The sequence below is a fragment of the Phalacrocorax aristotelis genome, chromosome W, assembly GCF_949628215.1.
Source record: "Phalacrocorax aristotelis chromosome W, bGulAri2.1, whole genome shotgun sequence".
NCBI lineage: Eukaryota > Metazoa > Chordata > Aves > Suliformes > Phalacrocoracidae > Phalacrocorax > Phalacrocorax aristotelis.
Window position 1 is genome coordinate 17,160,945 of NC_134310.1, and position 17,625 is coordinate 17,178,569.

The following is a 17,625-nucleotide window of genomic DNA, read 5'->3' on the forward strand; positions in this document are numbered from 1 at the left end:
GGTACCTGGCATCCAGCCAAGGACAACCCACCACACTAAGCTAAGGCTGGGGCTCTACACACTAATATTATTTCAAGCAATGCGAAGTTTACATTACAAACTCATAAGCAGTGAAACAAGACAACTCTCACTAGTTTAGCATATGGTGCTTTACTGTTTCTTAAATAACACAAATTTTAGAAGTCCATTTCTAGTATGAAGCTTGTTCTGAGCTTGAGGGTTGAGAAATATATGTACTGTAGGATGCCTTCTGCAGAGGGTCTAAGAAGAATAAAAGACAGTCATTGAGGCTTTGTTTGCACCCAAGAGTTTAACTATGTTCACGTAGCTAAAGCAATATAACTGAACAAGCAAGGATGATGGTTGGCTGGTTAGAATGTGTTTATGGAATTGGAAATAAATTGTAGTGCTATAATCTGTATTTATAGCAATGTAACTGCAATAGGGTTGTAAAGAGGAACTGCACTGCCAGAAGGAAAAATCACATCCCTCACTGGAATAGTCATGTTGTACTTCTATGTGGACAACAGGCCTAAATTAATTCCAGTTGCATTTCTGAGTACTTACATGAGAAAGCTGCTTCAGTAAAGGCTTGCTTTGGCTCTGAGAGGGTTTAACGCCGAGAGGTGTTGAACATTTGCATCTTCACTGAGGTCTATGCTTTTCAGAGGTGCTCTAAGCCATCACAGTCCAGTCTTTCTGTCTTGGCTCTAAATCTCATTGAAGTCTGTGGGAAAATGCTCGGGTGGCTGCAGGACTGGAATCTCTTGAGACCTTTTCTAGCCTGGTATATCTTGGTTTCTGACAAATCAGGTGCACAGTCATTAGGAACCAGTTTAGAATCATAGAATTCTTAAGGTTGGAAAAGACCTCTAAGATCATCAAGTCCAACTGTCAACCCAACACTACCATGCATCCTAAAACATGTCCTGAAGTGCCACGTCTACACGTCTTTTAAACACCTCCAGGGATGGTGACTCCATCATCTCTCCGGGCAGCCTGTTCCAATGCCTGACCACTCTTTCAGTAAAGAAATTTTTGCTAATATCCATTCTAAACCTCCCCTGACGAAGCTTGAGGCCATTTCCTCGTCCTATCAATAGTAACTTGGGAGAATAGACCAACACCCACCTCACTACAACCTCCTTTCAGGCAGTTGCAGAGTGATAAGGTCTCCCCTCACCCTCCTCTTCTCCAGGCCAAACAACCCCACTTCCCTCAGCCGCTCCTCATAAGACTTGGACTCCAGGCCTTTCACCAGCTTTGTTGCCCTTCTCTAGACACGCTCCAGCACCTCAATGTCCTTCTTGTAGTGAGGGGCCCAAAACTGAACACAGAATTTGAGGTGTGGCCTCACTGGTGCTGAGTACAGGGGCATGATCACTTCCCTGCTCCTGCTGGCCACGCTATTCCTGATACAAGCCGGGATGCTATTGGCCACCTTGGCCACCTGGGCACACTGCTGGCTCATGTTCAGCCAGCTGTCAACCAGCACCCTGTCGTGTTTTAGCCCCAGTCAGCAACCAAGCACCACACATCCGCTCTCTCACTTCCCCCTTGTGGGACGGGGGAGAGAATCGGAAGAGTAAAAGGGAGGCAACTCATGGGTTGAGATAAAGACAGTTTAATAGGTAAAGCAAAAGCTGCCCACAGAAGTAAAGCAAAACAAGGAATTCATTCACTACTTCCCATGGGCAGGCAGGTGTTCAGCCATCTCCAGGAAAGCAGGGCTCCATCATGCGTAACGGTTATTTGGGAAGACAAATGCCATAACTCCGGACATCCCCTGCTTCCTTCTTCTTCCCCCAGCTTTATATACTGAGCATGATGTCATATGGCATGGAATATCCCTTTGGTCAGTTGGGGTCAGCTGTCCTGGCTGTGTCCCCTCCCAGCTTCTTGTGCACCCGGCAGAGCACAGGGAGCTGAAAAAGTCCTTGACAAGTGTAAGTGCTACTTAGCAACAACTAAAACATCTCCACATTATCACCACTGTTTCCAGCAAAAATCCAAAACATAGTCTCATACTAACTACTACAAAGAAATTTAACTCTGTCCCAGCTGTAACCAGGACACACCCCCAGGTCCTTTTCTGCCAGGTAGCTTTCCAGAAACTCTTCCCCAAGCCTGTAGTGTTGCATGGGGTTGTTGTGACCCAAGTGCAGGACCTGGCACTTAGCATTGTTAAACCTCATACAACTGGCCTGGGCCCATCAATCCAGCCTGTCCAGATCCCTCTGCAGAGCCTTCCTACCCTCAAGCAGATCAACACTCCCGCCCAACTATGCGTTATCTGCAAACTTACTGAGGATGCACTCGATTCCCTCATCCAGATCATTGATAAAGATATTAAACAAGACTGGCCCCAACACTGAGCCCTGGGGGACACCATTTGCGATCGGTCGCCAACTGGATTTAGCTCCATTCACCACAACTCTTTGGCCTCAGCCATCCAGCCAGTTTTTTACCCAGTGAAGAGTACAGCTGTCTAAGCCATGAGCCTCCAGCTTCTCTAGGAGGATGCTGTGGGAGACAGTGTCAAAGGCTTTGCTAAAGTCCAGGTAGACAACATCCACAGCCTTTCCCTCATCCACTAGGTGAGTCACCTGGTCATAGAAGGAGATCAGGTTGGTCAGGCAGGACCTGCCTTTCATGAAGCCATGCTGGCTGGGCCTGATCCCCTGGTTGTCCTGCACATGCCTGGCAAGCTCACTCAAGATGTATCGCTCCATAATCTTCCCTGGTACTGAGGTCAGGCTGACTGGCTTGTAGTTCTCTGGAACCTCCTTCCGGCCCTTCTTGTAGCTGGGCGTCACATTGGCAAGCTTCCAGTTGCCTGGGACCTCCCCTGTTAACCAGGACTACTGGTAAATGATGGAGAGTGGCTTGGCAAGCTCCCCCGCCAGCTCCGTCAGTACCCTTGGGTGAATCCCATCTGGCCCCATAGACTTGTGAGTGTCCAGGTGGCTTGGCAGGTCATAAACTGCTTCCTCCTGGGTTATGGGGGGTTTTGTTCTGCAATCTGTCCCTGCCTTCCAGCTCAGGGGGCTGAATACCCTGGGGGTAACTGGTCTGACTGTTAAAGACTGAGGCAAAGAAGGTATTAGGTACCTCAGCCTTCTCCTCATCCTTGGTGGCAATGTTCCCCTCCGCATCCAATAGAAGATGGAGATTCTCCTTGGCTCTCATTTTGTTGTTAATGTACTTGTAAAAACATTTTTTGTTATCCTTTACAACAGTGGCCAGATTGAGTTCTAGCTGGGCGTTTGCCTTTCTAATTTTCTCTCTGCATGACCTAATGAGATCCCTGTACACTTCCTGAGTTGCCTGCCTCTTCTTCCAAAAGTGGTAGACTCTCCTTTTTTCCCCTCAGTGCCAGCAATAGCTCCCTGTCCAGCCAGGCCAGTCGTCTTCCCCTCCAGTTCGTCTTGCGGCACATGGGGACAGCCTGCTCCTGCATGTTTAAGACTTCCTTCTTGAAGAAAGCCCAGCCTTCCTGGACTCCTTTGCCCTTCGGGACTGCCTCCCAAGGGATTCTCCCAACCAGTGCCCTGAACAAGCCAAAGCCTGCCCTCCTGAAGTCCACGGTAGTGATTCTGTTGACCCCTCTTCTTACTTTGCAAGAATTGAGAACTCTATCACATCATCACCGCTAAGCCCAAGAGAGCCTCTGACCACCACATCTCCCACCAGCCCTTCTCTGTTTGCGAACAGCAGGTCAAGGGAGGCACCTCCCCTGGGAGGCTCACTTACCAGCTGTGTCAGGAAGCTATCGTCCACACACTCCAGGAACCTCCTAGACTGTTTCCTCTCTGCTGTATTGTAGTTCCAGCAGACATCTGGTAAATTGGAGTCCCCCACGAGAACAAGGGCAACCAATTGTGAGACTTCTGCCAGCTGTATGTGGAACACCTCATCTACCTCTTCGTCCTGGTTGGGTGGTCTATAACAGACTCCTAGCAGGATATCTGCACTGTTGGCCTTCCCCCTCATCCTTACCCATAAGCACTCGAACTTATCATCAAAATCCCTTAGCTCTATGCAAATGAAGCACTCCCTAACATATAGAGCCGCCCCACCGCCTCTCCTTCCTTGCCTAGCCCTTCTGAAGAGCTTATAGCCATCCATTGCAGCACTCCAGTCATGAGAGTCATCCCACCATGTCTCTGGGATGGCGACTAAGTCAAAGCTATCCCACTGCACAATGGCTTCCAGCGCCTCCTGTTTGTTGCCCATGCTGTGTGCATTAGCGTAGATGCACTTGAGCTGGGCTGTCGATTTCACCCCCAACCTCAGCATGCCTCCTCTAGTCTCCTCTCTAGTTGGCCTGGCTATATCCCCTTCCCCCTTCGAACCTAGGTTAAAGCCCTCTCGATGAGCCCCACCAACTCATGTGCAAGAGTCCTTTTCCCCCTTTGAGATAGGTGAACTCCATCTGCCACCAGCAGGCCCGGTGACATGTAAACCTCCCCGTGAGCAAAAAAACCCAAAATTCCACCAATAGCACCAGCCTCTGAGCCACGTATTAATCAGATGAGTTTTCCTGTTCCTTTCAGTATTCTTCCCTGACACTGACGGGATTGAGGAAAACACTAACTGCACTCCTGATCCTTCAACCAGTCGCCGCAGTGCCCTGAAGTCCCTTTTGAACACTTTTAGACTTCTGTCTGCAACCTCATCACTGCCCACCTGCATAACCAAGAGCAGGTAGTAATCAGAGGGCTGTAGCAGACCAGGGAGTTTCCTAGTAACATCTCTGACCTGAGCCCCAGGGAGGCAGCAGACTTCCCTGTGGGATGGGTCGGGTTGGCATATTGGGCCCTCTGTTCCCCTCAGAAGGGAATCGCCTACAGAAATTACCCTCCTTTTCTGCTTAACAGAGACAGTCATAATGCATGGGGCTGACTGACTCTCCCTAGGCGACCCCCTGGATGGACCTTCACCTACATCCTCATTTGCCTCGCCCTCAAGTTCCGGATTCCCATGCCTGTTGTGTAAGGGCAACTGGGAAGGTGAGGGAGACCGGGAAGGGATTCACCTGCTGTCCCAAGCAGGGACCTGTTTCCCTTCCCCACCATCTCTTAGGTTCCCTCCTGCTGCTAGGTGGCAAGAGGGTAGGGGATTCTCTGCTTCTTGTGGAGCCTCCATCTGCTGCTATGGCCCCAAGGATGATAGGGTGCAGCTCCACCAATCTAGCTCCCTCTCACACTCCCTGATTCTCCTTAACCTTTCTACTTCACCTTCAGCTCTGCCACCAGGCAGAGTAGATTGTCCACCTGGTCACACCACAAGCAGCTGTTGTCTCTGCTGCCCTCAGGTACAAGTGCCAGGCTCAGGCACTCCCTGCAGCCAGAGACCTGGACAGCTGTGTGTTTATGTGGGGACTTCATCTGAGTTGCCATGTTCTTTCTAGCAGTGGTTCTCAGGCGAGTGGAAACCATAGCTAGGACCTCTCCTGGGGTTGTGATGACCACTAGCTGAGTTACCCATTAGAGCCTTTAGAACCAGAAAGGGGACTGCACCCTACCCACACAAACTGCCGCACTGCACCCTTCTGACGCACCACACCCTATTTACCACACTCCCTGGGGGCTGCTTTTGTACGGGGGGGTGGGGGGGGGCGGGGGGTGGGGTGGGGGGTGTGTGTGTTGGTGTGTGTGTGTGTGTGGGGGGGGGTGCCGTCTTCGCTCTTGTCCCTGCCCATGCTGAGTCAGAACTGCCTCATGTCAGGAGCTCACTCCTTCCTGCTCGAGGTGGGGCGTGGGGTTGGTCTACCCTCTCTCTCTCCTTGCGCTTTTGCTTCTGCGCTTTTTGACATGGTTTTGCCGCTTTAGGAAGGATCCTCTGGCGTGACCCTGCACTCTGGAACCCTTTGCCTTGGTGGCTTTATACTGAGTGCAGAAAAATGTGCCAAAGTGTCATCATATGTGACAATCACAGTGGTGAGCTGGGACACAAAACCAAGTTTTGTTCTGTTCAGTTGTTTTATTTCAGCCTTTTGCTTCCATAGCCTGCACATGACTAAAATATGATTACAAGCCCAAGAAAAGCACCACCACCTGTCTCTGGGGGCTCCCCTAATATGAGTTTAAATATGTGTAAGAGGAATGAGCTATCTAAAAGGTTGTTCCCACGAGAGCCTCACTAATACTTCTGAGAATACACTGATCTGGGGATGCTGAAGAGAGGGCAGCACAGAGATCCCAACATGTGCTGAAGATGTGAATTTAGATAGAAAGAAGACAATTAGACATTCCTTTTTTTTTTTTTTTGGGGGGGGTGGGCTAAACACACCCAGCATAATAAACAAATAGTTCTGCTGGGTCGAGGACCAAACTAAGTTTGTTCATTTCCTAAACTGAGTCAGTAGTGTTTCTAATAAAAACTACTGGTTTATTTTAACTGGAAGTAAATATCCCATTTTCAGGCATTTTGTTTCTTAATCTTTGGTTCACATCTCCTTTAAATGCTTTCATCTGAAGTTGCAGCACAGGCTTATCAGATTCCATTATTATTTCTATCATATTACCATTTGATTTTGGTTTGGCAGATAGATTTTATATTAATGCTTTTCAGATGGAGGTGGCATCAGATTTTGGTGGCAAAATTTTTTCTGTAAGGGGACTTTTTATTACTGGTATCACAGAATAATTTTACTTTATATGATTTTTATCTTTCTTTTCTCCTCTCTGATAATATTCATCTTAGTAGTGAGACCACTACTGGATTCAGTGGGTTCTCGATCAGACCCTGAATTTGCTTGCAGTCATTACAGGATCTGGTTTGAGACTATTTCTAACCTGCATCTGACATTTTCATTTTAGTTCCATCTCACAAGACCTACAGTATATTTTTTTCTCATTAATTTCCATTTAATGTCACCACAGCTGCTGCTGTCACAGATACCACATGATGAAGAAGAAGGAAGAGAACCACATTTTCATAGGGTTTCTGCACATAGGAGCATAGAGTAATTATGTGGGGGGATGACCTGTGCAGACTACCTGGTCCACCCCCCACTCAAAGCAGAACCAACTTCGAAGTCCAGCTTCAAAGTTAGATTACGTTGCTGAGGGCCTTATCCAGTTGAGTTTTTAATATCTTCACTGATAGAAATTCTGTCATTTCTCTAGCCCCTGTTCCTCAATATGAAGAACTTTTTTTTTTAATATGTATGTGGAATTTCCCTGCTTTGCCACAGCTTTTAAATTGGATTGAGATAGCTTTTAAATTTGAACATGGAGTAATTCCTGAGTTCTAGAAAGATTGTTCTTCTGTTAGAATAAAAGTCCACACTTGAAGATAACCCTATATAACAATAGTCAAACAAATCTATACACAGCAATTCTGGAGGCAGCAAAAAGGTGTGGCAGTCAGTCAGTCTAAAAGAATAAGACTGAAGTACTTCTTTTGGTAGTAGAAGGAAGAAGTCATGGTTACAAACAATGTCTAGAAGATAGTTTTTGGTAAGAACAGGCCCTTAATTAACCTCCTAGGGGCTTTTTTTGTGGGGATTTTTTGCACCACAGGACAAAATTCTCCACACATGACTGCACCAAAATATAACATTTCCTTATTTGAGAATATTTCCCTATTTAAAATAATGATATTTTATGCCATTACAGATTAATTAGGTTTAAATACCCCAGTCTTTAGGGAAAATACTCCAAGATGAGGGGATACAGAAGCTGCCTATTCCAAATGTCTGAAAAATAACTAAAAGAGAAAAATCACAAAATGTTGAATTTACATAGTGATGGCATTTAATTCTGGCTTGACTGAGGCTATCAAGAGTTGTGTGGCTATGTCTGTTGTCAGCTGTAATAAACACTGCTTCAATTTATGTGAACATTTGCAGCTGTTGAAGAAACAGGCATCTGAAGCAAAGGCTTCTTAGTCAAACAATACATAAAATGAATTATGCTAGAATAGACTGCAAAAACAGGTGACAGAGCTGTGCAGTAATAGATTGACTTATGGAAGAAAGTATGAGACCTACTTTTTCATATTGATTGCCTCTTTCAGTCATTGGATAGCAAAAGTAGACCTCATTTAATGGAAGTCCTTGAGAGGGAAAAAGAAAAAAATCATCCATGGTTTTATTTCATAATCTACATGGAAGTTGTTTTCATGTAATTTAGAAAGATCCACTGAATCAATTTTCAGCAATGTACAATACATACCAAAATTTATTGAGGACTGCCATCCTGCCTTTGTCTGCTTAACTCACTACAGACATGAACACACATCATGTATTATTTAACTGTGTGGGTTGACACATATAATTTATAAGATTTAGAAGTTAAAAGAACATGAATTATACAACAGAAAGCTTTCAGCATGCTGCAGAGTTGAATATTTTTAATGCAAAATGAAGACACACATTAACCTTAAAAAAATCAAAGGGACTTGGTGGGTATTTAGATAACTGAGCAGACCATCATGCCCATTTGTCCTGCTCTCAGCAGTGAGTTTAGTGAACATCTTACTGGGTGGTAGGGAAAGCACTTGTGGGCTGAGCTGGAGGACTGGGACAGTATGTTTGTATGTCTGTTTTCTGATGAAACAGATTCAGGTAATCCATGTAGTGAAGCTATCCTTTAGTGTGACCATGGCTCTTTCAAATTTGATTTGAACTCAGCTTGACAGAGAGGTAGAGGTGTCAAATGATTGCCACAACTGTTATAAATATGGGGGTTTGATGAGAGGAAGGAGTCCATACCATACAGAGCCTTTGCTGAGACTAACAGGAATGTACAGAAGTACTACTGAGCCTTGAGTAAACCCCAGAAACAGATGCAGAGAAAACTGGGCTTTTCTAGTTCTGGTGTTCAAAGAGCAGCTTTTTTTTTTTTTTAAGCATAAGTACAGACATTGTGAAATATTACTCTAAAGTGAATATTATGCAGTCTTGATATTTTTTTTATGAAGGTTGAAATAGGGATGTGCCAATTTAGCAAAGTAAGCTGTCTAAATGGGCATGACACTTTTCTTTTAGCTGCATACTTCAAAAGTCATCAAAATAGCTGTTACCTTCTGTCCTGGAAACTGTCAGGGACCTATAAATAAATGAAAAATAATACAGGAGCAAGAAAAGAATCTTATTCCAGCAGTTAATTATGTTGTTATTAATTCTGTTGTTTCTTTTTTTTCTTTTTACAGCGTATCCTATTCAGTGCATGTCTCTGAGGATTACCCAGGTACAGTGCAATGTTCTTGTCCATGACACTTGTATGCATGTTACTGCAATTTGCAATATTCAGTTGAGAATATTTGAAAGGGTGTTAATGTCTTCCAGGTGCATCCTTGTGCTAATCATTTTCCATTAGTTAGATTATTTTCAAAGTAATTTCTCCTTTTCAGTGATGCCGTGAAAAGGCGAAATCAGGACTCAATAGTCTGAATGACTATTAAGCAGGTATTCTTTATTGCAGTGCTGGACGCACAGGGGATCACTCCTCCTAGTGTGTGTGCCCACACAGGGTTAGTTGCATAACTTATACAAGCTTTACATACATATTCATTAGTTCCTCCAGAAAAGATATACATATTCATTAATTTTCTGTTAATTCATCATCATATGCAAATGTCCTTTGCACATGCCCATTGGTGTCTCCGGGTGGTCGTCAGGGGTCTCTGGATGAAGGATATACTCTTTCTCACTGTGTCCGCTAGTTAACTTTTGCTTTTGCGCAAACTCAGTTCTGAGATCACGTATGTACTGTCCTTAAGGGATGATCTGTTCTGGTTTACTGTTTGCTCTGCAGTTCCTTATCTTTATGGTTCTGTACATCTGCGTCATAAATTTTGTTTAGGCACTTCTTATCTTGAAGGCTTTCTGACTCCCCCAGAGCAACAAGTTTTAGTCACAACAGCTCTAACTTTATCAATAAGAAGAGCTTTGGGTACTGCATATACCCTAGCTCCATGCATTGCTGTTATGTATGCAGCATCACCGCTTTGGCACTGATAACGGTGTGTAATATTGCTTCATAAAGCATCAAAAGATTACAAACAGCTGAGCATTAAATCATACCTATGGGAACTGTAATATGACATGACAACTTTCAGTAATGGAAGGTATTTGAGTGTTTCATAATTATGAGTGAAAACTAAAAATATGCTCACAAAGGCACACTGAAGAACTTAATAAGAATAGTGTTGAGACAGTAATGTCTCAAAGTTATATATATATTGCTGAAATTGTGAAAATATCGCTGAAAATTTTAGAGGCAAGTAATATCAGTTCCAGCAAAATATCTTTGTAACAATTTTCTCATAACATTGATACAACTGGGGGAAAGAATGCTTCTAAGGAGCAGTTATAGAATATAATCTCAGTGAGTAGACTAAAGTTCCATTAATATGAGTGGATCATGACTCCTGTGAGAACCATTACAGCAGCAAGCGAGAATATATGTTCTGAGTGATACATGTTGGCTGCCATAAACTTGTAGAACTGCTGTAGTCTTTTATCCCAGTGATTTGTGGGTTACACAGGTGTTAACAGAAACATCCTTTTCTTAGACCTCGTTAGATTGCAGCAGAGACAGAGAGAACCAGTTTGGCATCGAGTGGTTTGTTGTATCCCTCCACTAGGTCCAGGCAGACTCCACTTAAGAGGAGAGGTGTTCCTAGGTGTAGTGTGTTAGAAACTGGATATTGAAGAAAGCAAACCAAACGCAGTATCTTAATTTTGAGTTTCATTAGACTGATGGAAGGAAAGAAAAAAAAACAACAATGGTTGCCAAATAGAAAAGGAAAACAAAAACTTGGCAGTGAAAAGTATATTTTCCAGCTGCCAAGAAAGAATGCCAAACAATGGAAATAAAAATATAATTAAAATCCATATATGTATATCTTGATAACTGTATATTCTGTACAGCACATATTGTTGGTTTTCCTACTTTTTCATACATCAATAAGTTCTAGCACATGGATTTCCTTTCTCCCATCCATATATATGGTATATTTAGAGTGAAATGCTGACCTCAGTTATTCCAGCTCATTAGACTCTATACCAGTAAGTTACACTCCCACACCTGGGAGAGATATGGATGTGTGTTGTATACCCAGAGCCATCCAGTACAGTGAGGCTGATACTGAAATGATGGCAGCAAGGTGGAGCATGCAAATAGAGGCAAGGCAAAAGTGGGAGAAGAAGGACTGAATACTGGCATATGGCTGGAGGGACCCCATTTTATTCATACAGTGCTGTGGCTCTAAAACACATCCCTGTGCCAAGCATGTAGCCAAGCAGACACAAACTGAGCAGATGGAGCAGGTTGCTGTGCCCACTGGAGTGCAGTGCTCAGGGAAAAGTGGTGTCAGCCTCCTGCAGCAATTGACTGCTCGCAATATATGTTTGTTGATTATCTCATGGTACAACGCAGGAGTGGAAGTAGGCGAAGTGTGGGATAGTGTCAGACTCTGTAGAGCTGTGTGAATGTGGCAGTAAAGGCTGTTTCACAGGCAGCAGGCTGGGAAAGCCCTGCATGCCTGTCTGTGCGTGGCAGTGCAGCTGTTAGTCTGCAAAGGCAGTGTGGTACACCTGTGTGAGAAAGGGGTGGCAGCACCAGGGCTTCATCTTGATACAGGCTTCTAAGAACCACTGTAATACAAATAATAATATTGCTGAATTTACTGATCAATTAATGTTAACATTTTCAACATTTCACTGGAAGCACTGTGGTCAAAGGCTCTGAGATTGCAGCAGTATGCTTAAAATTACATGAGTTCACATACTTTGCTGATGTGGGACTGGAGTGTTCAAAATGATAATAGATCAAGTCCTTGTTTCAGTTCTCTTATTTGTCCCTTTATCTGCGATTATCTTGTCAGTCTTTCTGCTCTAGAGTGTGCCTTTCAATTGAAAACAAAATCTTATTACTTTCATAGGCAATTCAGCAATTAATGCAAAATAAGCTTCTGCAGATACTACATAAAAACTTGCTGTTATTTGTTTGTTGTTACTAAACATTTGGCTGGAAAGAAAAGAAAAGAAAAAATCACAGCCTAATCTCCACATTTTGTAAGAAAGTTTGGAATAGACTTTCCATATTCATATCCATACCTAATGCTTTTGTTAAGTGGGAGGAAAGATTTTTTTTTTTTCCTGAATTAGTCACAAGAAAGGTTATCCACTGATTAGAAGATACTTCAAACATCCATTATGTGACTAGGTAAAATGAGGCACAGGTATTTTGCATAATGGACTGTTAACACCCAGCTCTGAATGCAGCCTTCACCCTGCACACGAGACCTAGCTTGCACTGTGACAAAAAGTATAGAATAAGCCTTCATTTTGGAAAAGGTTGGCTCAAACCCCCATAAGCCTTGTGGGACAGTTCAGAGCAGTGCTTGGTGTGATTCCTGAAAGCCATGACATTGGACTCCAAGGGTGTATTTTTATAAAATTTGGGTCCAAATCCTCCATCCTTTTGGTATTTTTCTTTTCATTAGCAATCTCAGCAGAAAAAAAACCACACCAGGAAGATGGTAGTGCTGGGCTTCCCTAAACACATGGAAAGTGGTTCCTTATGGTACAAAGGTGGGATGGGCAACAGTGGAAGGGGCTGGCAGAGCACAAATTGACTTCACCATGCAAGGTGTTTTTCTTTTGTAGATAACACTTATGTTTCCAGTTCTGATAACGATGAAGATGTGTTAGTTACAACAGAGCCAATTCCAGTAATTTTCCACCAAATCACTACAGGTAATCTTACGTCCCAAGTGTTTTATCAAGTCCATATTTTGTGAGGAAAGACAAGACATTGCCTGTACTTAAAGGGAGATATGTTAATGTGTGTACAGTTTGCTATTTTCTCACAGTCTTGCTGTAGTAAATTGTCCTACATTTCAGAATAGAATAAATTAAAATATTTATTTTGTGGATCAACATGATTGTGTAGGCAGAATGTATTTTATTCTTTTAATGTCTTGCAGTCTGTGCTAAAGCAATTCTCCTCGAATACTTAGAATACTTCCCAATAATAACTTTTCATTTTCACTTGCTTAAAACTTCACTATATCTTCACCATTGGAGATGAAATAGCCTATAAGTACCATTGCTGCTGGTGAATTATTTCAGGAAATTTCAAACAAAATGGTTCAGCTGTTTCAGTAAATGAGACGATAGAAAGAATATATTTTTCCCAGTGATTTTGGGAACCACTTAATTTGAAATTATTTCCATACATTCAAAAAGTATTTGATACATGAAAGGGCATGCTTTTCAGACATCTAGGCACATGTATACAATATATAATTGTCATGGTTTAACCCCAGTTGGCAACCCAGCACCACACAGCTGCTCGCTCACCCTCCCACTCCCAGTGGGATGGGGGAGAGAATTGGAAGGGCAAAAGTAAGAAAACTCATGGGTTGAGATAAGAACAGTTTAATGTTTGAAATATGATTATTACTATTATTATTACTACTACTATTATTATTATTATGAAAATGAAAGCAACAAAACCTAGGAAAAACAAGTGATGCAACCGCTCACCATATGCTGACCAATGCCCAGCCAGTCCCCCAGCAGTGATTGCTGCCTGCAGCCAACTCCTGGAAGCTTATGTGCTGAGCATGACATCGTATGGTATGGAATATCCCTTTGGCCATTTTGGGTCAGCTATCCTGGCTATGCTCCCTCCCAGCTTCTTGTGCACCTGGCACAAGTTGAAAAGTCCTTGACTTAGTATAAACACTGCTTAGCAACAACTAAAACATCAGTGTGTTATCACATTATTCTCATGCTAAATCCAAAACACAGCACTATGCCAGCTACAGTGAAGAAAATTAACTCTATCCCATCCAAAACCAGGGCAGTAATCGAGAGTCGTGCATACTCCATAGAGATTTTTTAGATTTTTGCAGCCAAATTCCCTGATGATTTCAGGCTGTAGGAGAAACTACATAGAGTGATCTTAATTCTGGCAATTTTTCAGATAGGAACACTTGACTTCACAGACTTTTTATCATTATTACAATACTTCAGGGCTTTTTTTGCATAACAGAATTACTTTGAATTCCACTGGGAAACCAATATGGTCATCAGTCTCTGATCTCATTTATACTGATGCAAATAAAAATTAATTTTATTGTAGTCAGTGGAGTGGCACCCAAACAAAACTGGCCATTATAGTCAGAAGTTTACCATAAATTTTACTTGAAAATATTTATGTAATTTAAAAAGTAATAAAGCCTGTCATTTAAAGTAGAATAAAAACCTATATTTTATATAGAGGATGATCTGATTTAATTTTACTGAGGGATTTTGAATTTTGTTCTGTTATAAAGTATACAAAATTAATGAATGACACTGAAGTATAAATTACAGATTAGGAAAACCAAATCTCCTAGATGGACCACCTGAGTTTCATTTCACAGTTAAAAATATGTCTTCCGAGATAATGGGGCTTCTTAATTTTAGACTGTTGTATTGTAAACTCTGGTGCTTTTCATATCTGTAACTTTTTGTTCCTTATTTGGTACACTACTCCAAGTATTTCAAGTCTACATATGCAAAATTAGTTCACATTTTTCACATATGTTCACTATTTTCCCATTTCTTTTAAGAATTAAGAAAAACCAGTGATGTCAACTACTGCTTATCCATAAAATCCAAATTGCAGAGGGAGAATGGAGAGGTATGTGTTTCTTGTATGTATATTTTAACAAGTTATTTTAAGAAACAACAGAAAATAATAAAATATGAATATTTGCCATAGATTTCCTGTCAAATCTATGCTTACCCAAACTGTAGGTTTACACATTTTATAAGGTGAGCGTAGTTCTCTGGGTTTCATACATGGATTAACCAGTGAATCACTTACTTGGGACAGGGATGCTCCCATCCTAGGAGATATAGTTTTGACGTTTATTTTATTTTTTGTTCAGTGACGGCATAGACCCTATCTGCCCTAAAAATACAGCTTTCCTGGGGAAGTAGATCTTGATGGCATTACCTTTTAACCTAGTATTGCACATAGGACCACATCCCATTTATTAACTCATTGCTTCTTCATGTGGCCTACAGCAGTCCTACTGGAGTCTCTGGACCTCTGCATGACACTGTTCACCATAAGTAGCATCTGGAGTATTAAGGCCTTCCAGTCATGGTTGTATTTGTGCTGTACCTCTAGCATGGGTCCCTGAACAGTCTCACTGAGGCATTAACTCAAGAAAGAAGTGGCACTAACATACAGTATACAGGCTTTGACAGTGTTATGGGCTCAAAGAAAGTACCACATAGGCTCCCACCCCAAGCAAGAAATTGAGCACTGTATCAAGAATTCAAGTGCTTGACTTAAAGACTTCCTTGAGTAAGGATGGTTGCTTTGTTTGGAATACTTGTTTCTTGACTACTGCTTTTTAGGTTTCAATCTGTATTTGATCCTGGAAAAGGCAGATAAACATGTTCAGATACAGTAATGGGTATGGTTGGGTTTTTTTTGTAGATGAAACCTGATTTTATGTAAAAAGCTGCACCGGAAATATTTTGCTTCTGCCTCATAATTGTATTCAGTGCTCTGTAAACATAAGAAATTCAAGTGCAGTAAGAATTTACCCTTTTGATTAAAAGCCTGAGATACAGTTAGCTTCTATGAGACAGTGTTTGAGCTTTTATTTATTTTTTTTCCAGTTGAATGAGGTACTTAAGTATAAAAGTACTGAAAAAAGCCTTTAAATAAAAGACTGACCATTTCTGTTGTCTACACAGAGGTTTTGGTTAGGATAGGATGGGTTTGTCACTACTGTAGTGTCAAAGTTTCATTTCTCTTTGGTTTGCATTGAATTTTTGTTCAGTTGAGTTGTCTTTTAACACAAACTTCCCCTTGAGCTAAGGTTATTATGAAACAAAGAAGACTGAAGTCACTTTGTTTCTTTTCAGTAAAGTAGAAGCAGAAATTATTTTTATGCCTTGTCTTAGAAAATTACCATGAAATTGGCTGAAATACAATTTTTGTTCTATGTGTACATACAGTGAATAGAGCAGGAACTGAGAGACAAAGGTAAGGAAATGGGATTAGAATGTTTGACCATAGAAATTGTCGATAAGAGTATATTTGATATTAATGGACATATGGGATTTGGGGATAACTTCTAATCTTTGATTCATACATCTGATTTCTATTCCATTATGGCAGTTCTGTGCAGGACATAAATAAAAAATATGCAATAAATACATCATGTTCAGGTTGAAGTGAAGAATTATTATTTTGTCAGCATAGGGCCTAGAAATAATGAATGGTTTGTGGGAAACAAGAATTAATATCTCCAAGCAATTGCATAATTATAAGTAAAGGTTCCTTGGTAGGAAGCAGAAAATAACAATTCAGCTCATTCCAAGTTGCAGTTTGTACCATGTTCAGGTCTATTTACCTGAGAGCAATTATTCACAGAGCAGCCTATTTAAAGCAGGTTTTACTTGGGCAAACATATTACTTTCTAATCCTTAATTTTTGAAGTCTTAGAACAGAGCTAGTCAGAAAATTAAGTTTGAACTTTTCTGGCAACAGGCTGATACCTCTGTTAAAAATAATAACTAAGCAGCAGTGTGTCAGAGAGTTTTTCACAGAAGGGAGCTTAAGAGATCCCATGCTCAGGCTTGAATTATTTCCTTAAACTATTAGAATTGATTTACCAGAATAAAGTAAATTATTTTTAGGTCACTGAAATGCCAAATGAATTAAGTCCAGAACTTCTCTTGGTTGGTAAATTATGCTTTGTTTAGCAGAAGCACAGTGTGAAGTATCCCTGCATAGTCTACTGAATTTTCCAGTTCCATAAAATAACACACTATGTTTGTACCCAGACAAAGTATTATTTCTCCAACATATATTCAGGGTGTTTTTATGTACCTAATTAGTGGGTGCTTGTTTCATCTGAGATCTCTTAATAAAGGGTGCTTAGAGCTATTTTGTAAAAACATAGTTACTGTAGTTATAATTAGAACTATAAATGTAATATAAGCATATCACTTGTATCATTAACTTTCCTTTTCCATTAAGGAGTCACAGCGCAACAGCACAGTTGAAGACGACTCTGAAGGAGATAATGATTCTGAGGAATTTTATTATGGAGGACAGGTAACGGAGGATATTTTTGCAGAAGTTTCAAGAAATTAATATTTGAAAGCTTCTGTGGTTCATTCCATTATAAATTTATTATAATAATTTATTTCTTATGTTTATTCAACATATAATAGAATGCCATGTGTACGTATATGTAGTATTTTATAGTAGAAGTATTGAATATGTTATACTGTATAATTATATAAAATTTAAAATAAGATTAGTTTGTTTACATTTGTTAAGCTGTAAGAATAGAAAAACCAAGTGTTCTTCAGGACATTTGAAAATAGAAGCCAGTTGCTTACTTCGAGGAAATAGATATTCACTCTTTAAAGCATATCCCATTATTGATACAAATGGGAAGTCAGGCTGGATCCAAACCTGTTTCCTCCTGGAGGACTGCCATTTTGTAAAGTCAAGAGCACTGGAATTTAATGGAAAAAAGGTTATTACAAAACAATTTTGATCTAGGCAATAGTGCATTCTTTTTCTGAGCTCTACAGTTAAATTCACCTTGAAAGATGCTTCATATTTTTAGATTAATGTA

At 41.2% G+C, this 17,625-nt stretch overlaps 1 protein-coding gene across 1 annotated transcript in view; it reads left to right on the forward strand.

Annotated features, from left to right (window-relative positions):
• Positions 1–17,625, forward strand: part of LOC142049884 (protein mono-ADP-ribosyltransferase PARP8-like) — a 192,896-nt gene that overhangs the window by 116,786 nt on the left and 58,485 nt on the right. The window contains 4 exon segments of the mRNA XM_075078047.1: positions 9,163–9,200; positions 12,626–12,715; positions 14,581–14,651; positions 17,019–17,093. Of these exon segments, the coding sequence (XP_074934148.1) occupies positions 9,163–9,200; positions 12,626–12,715; positions 14,581–14,651; positions 17,019–17,093 (274 nt within the window).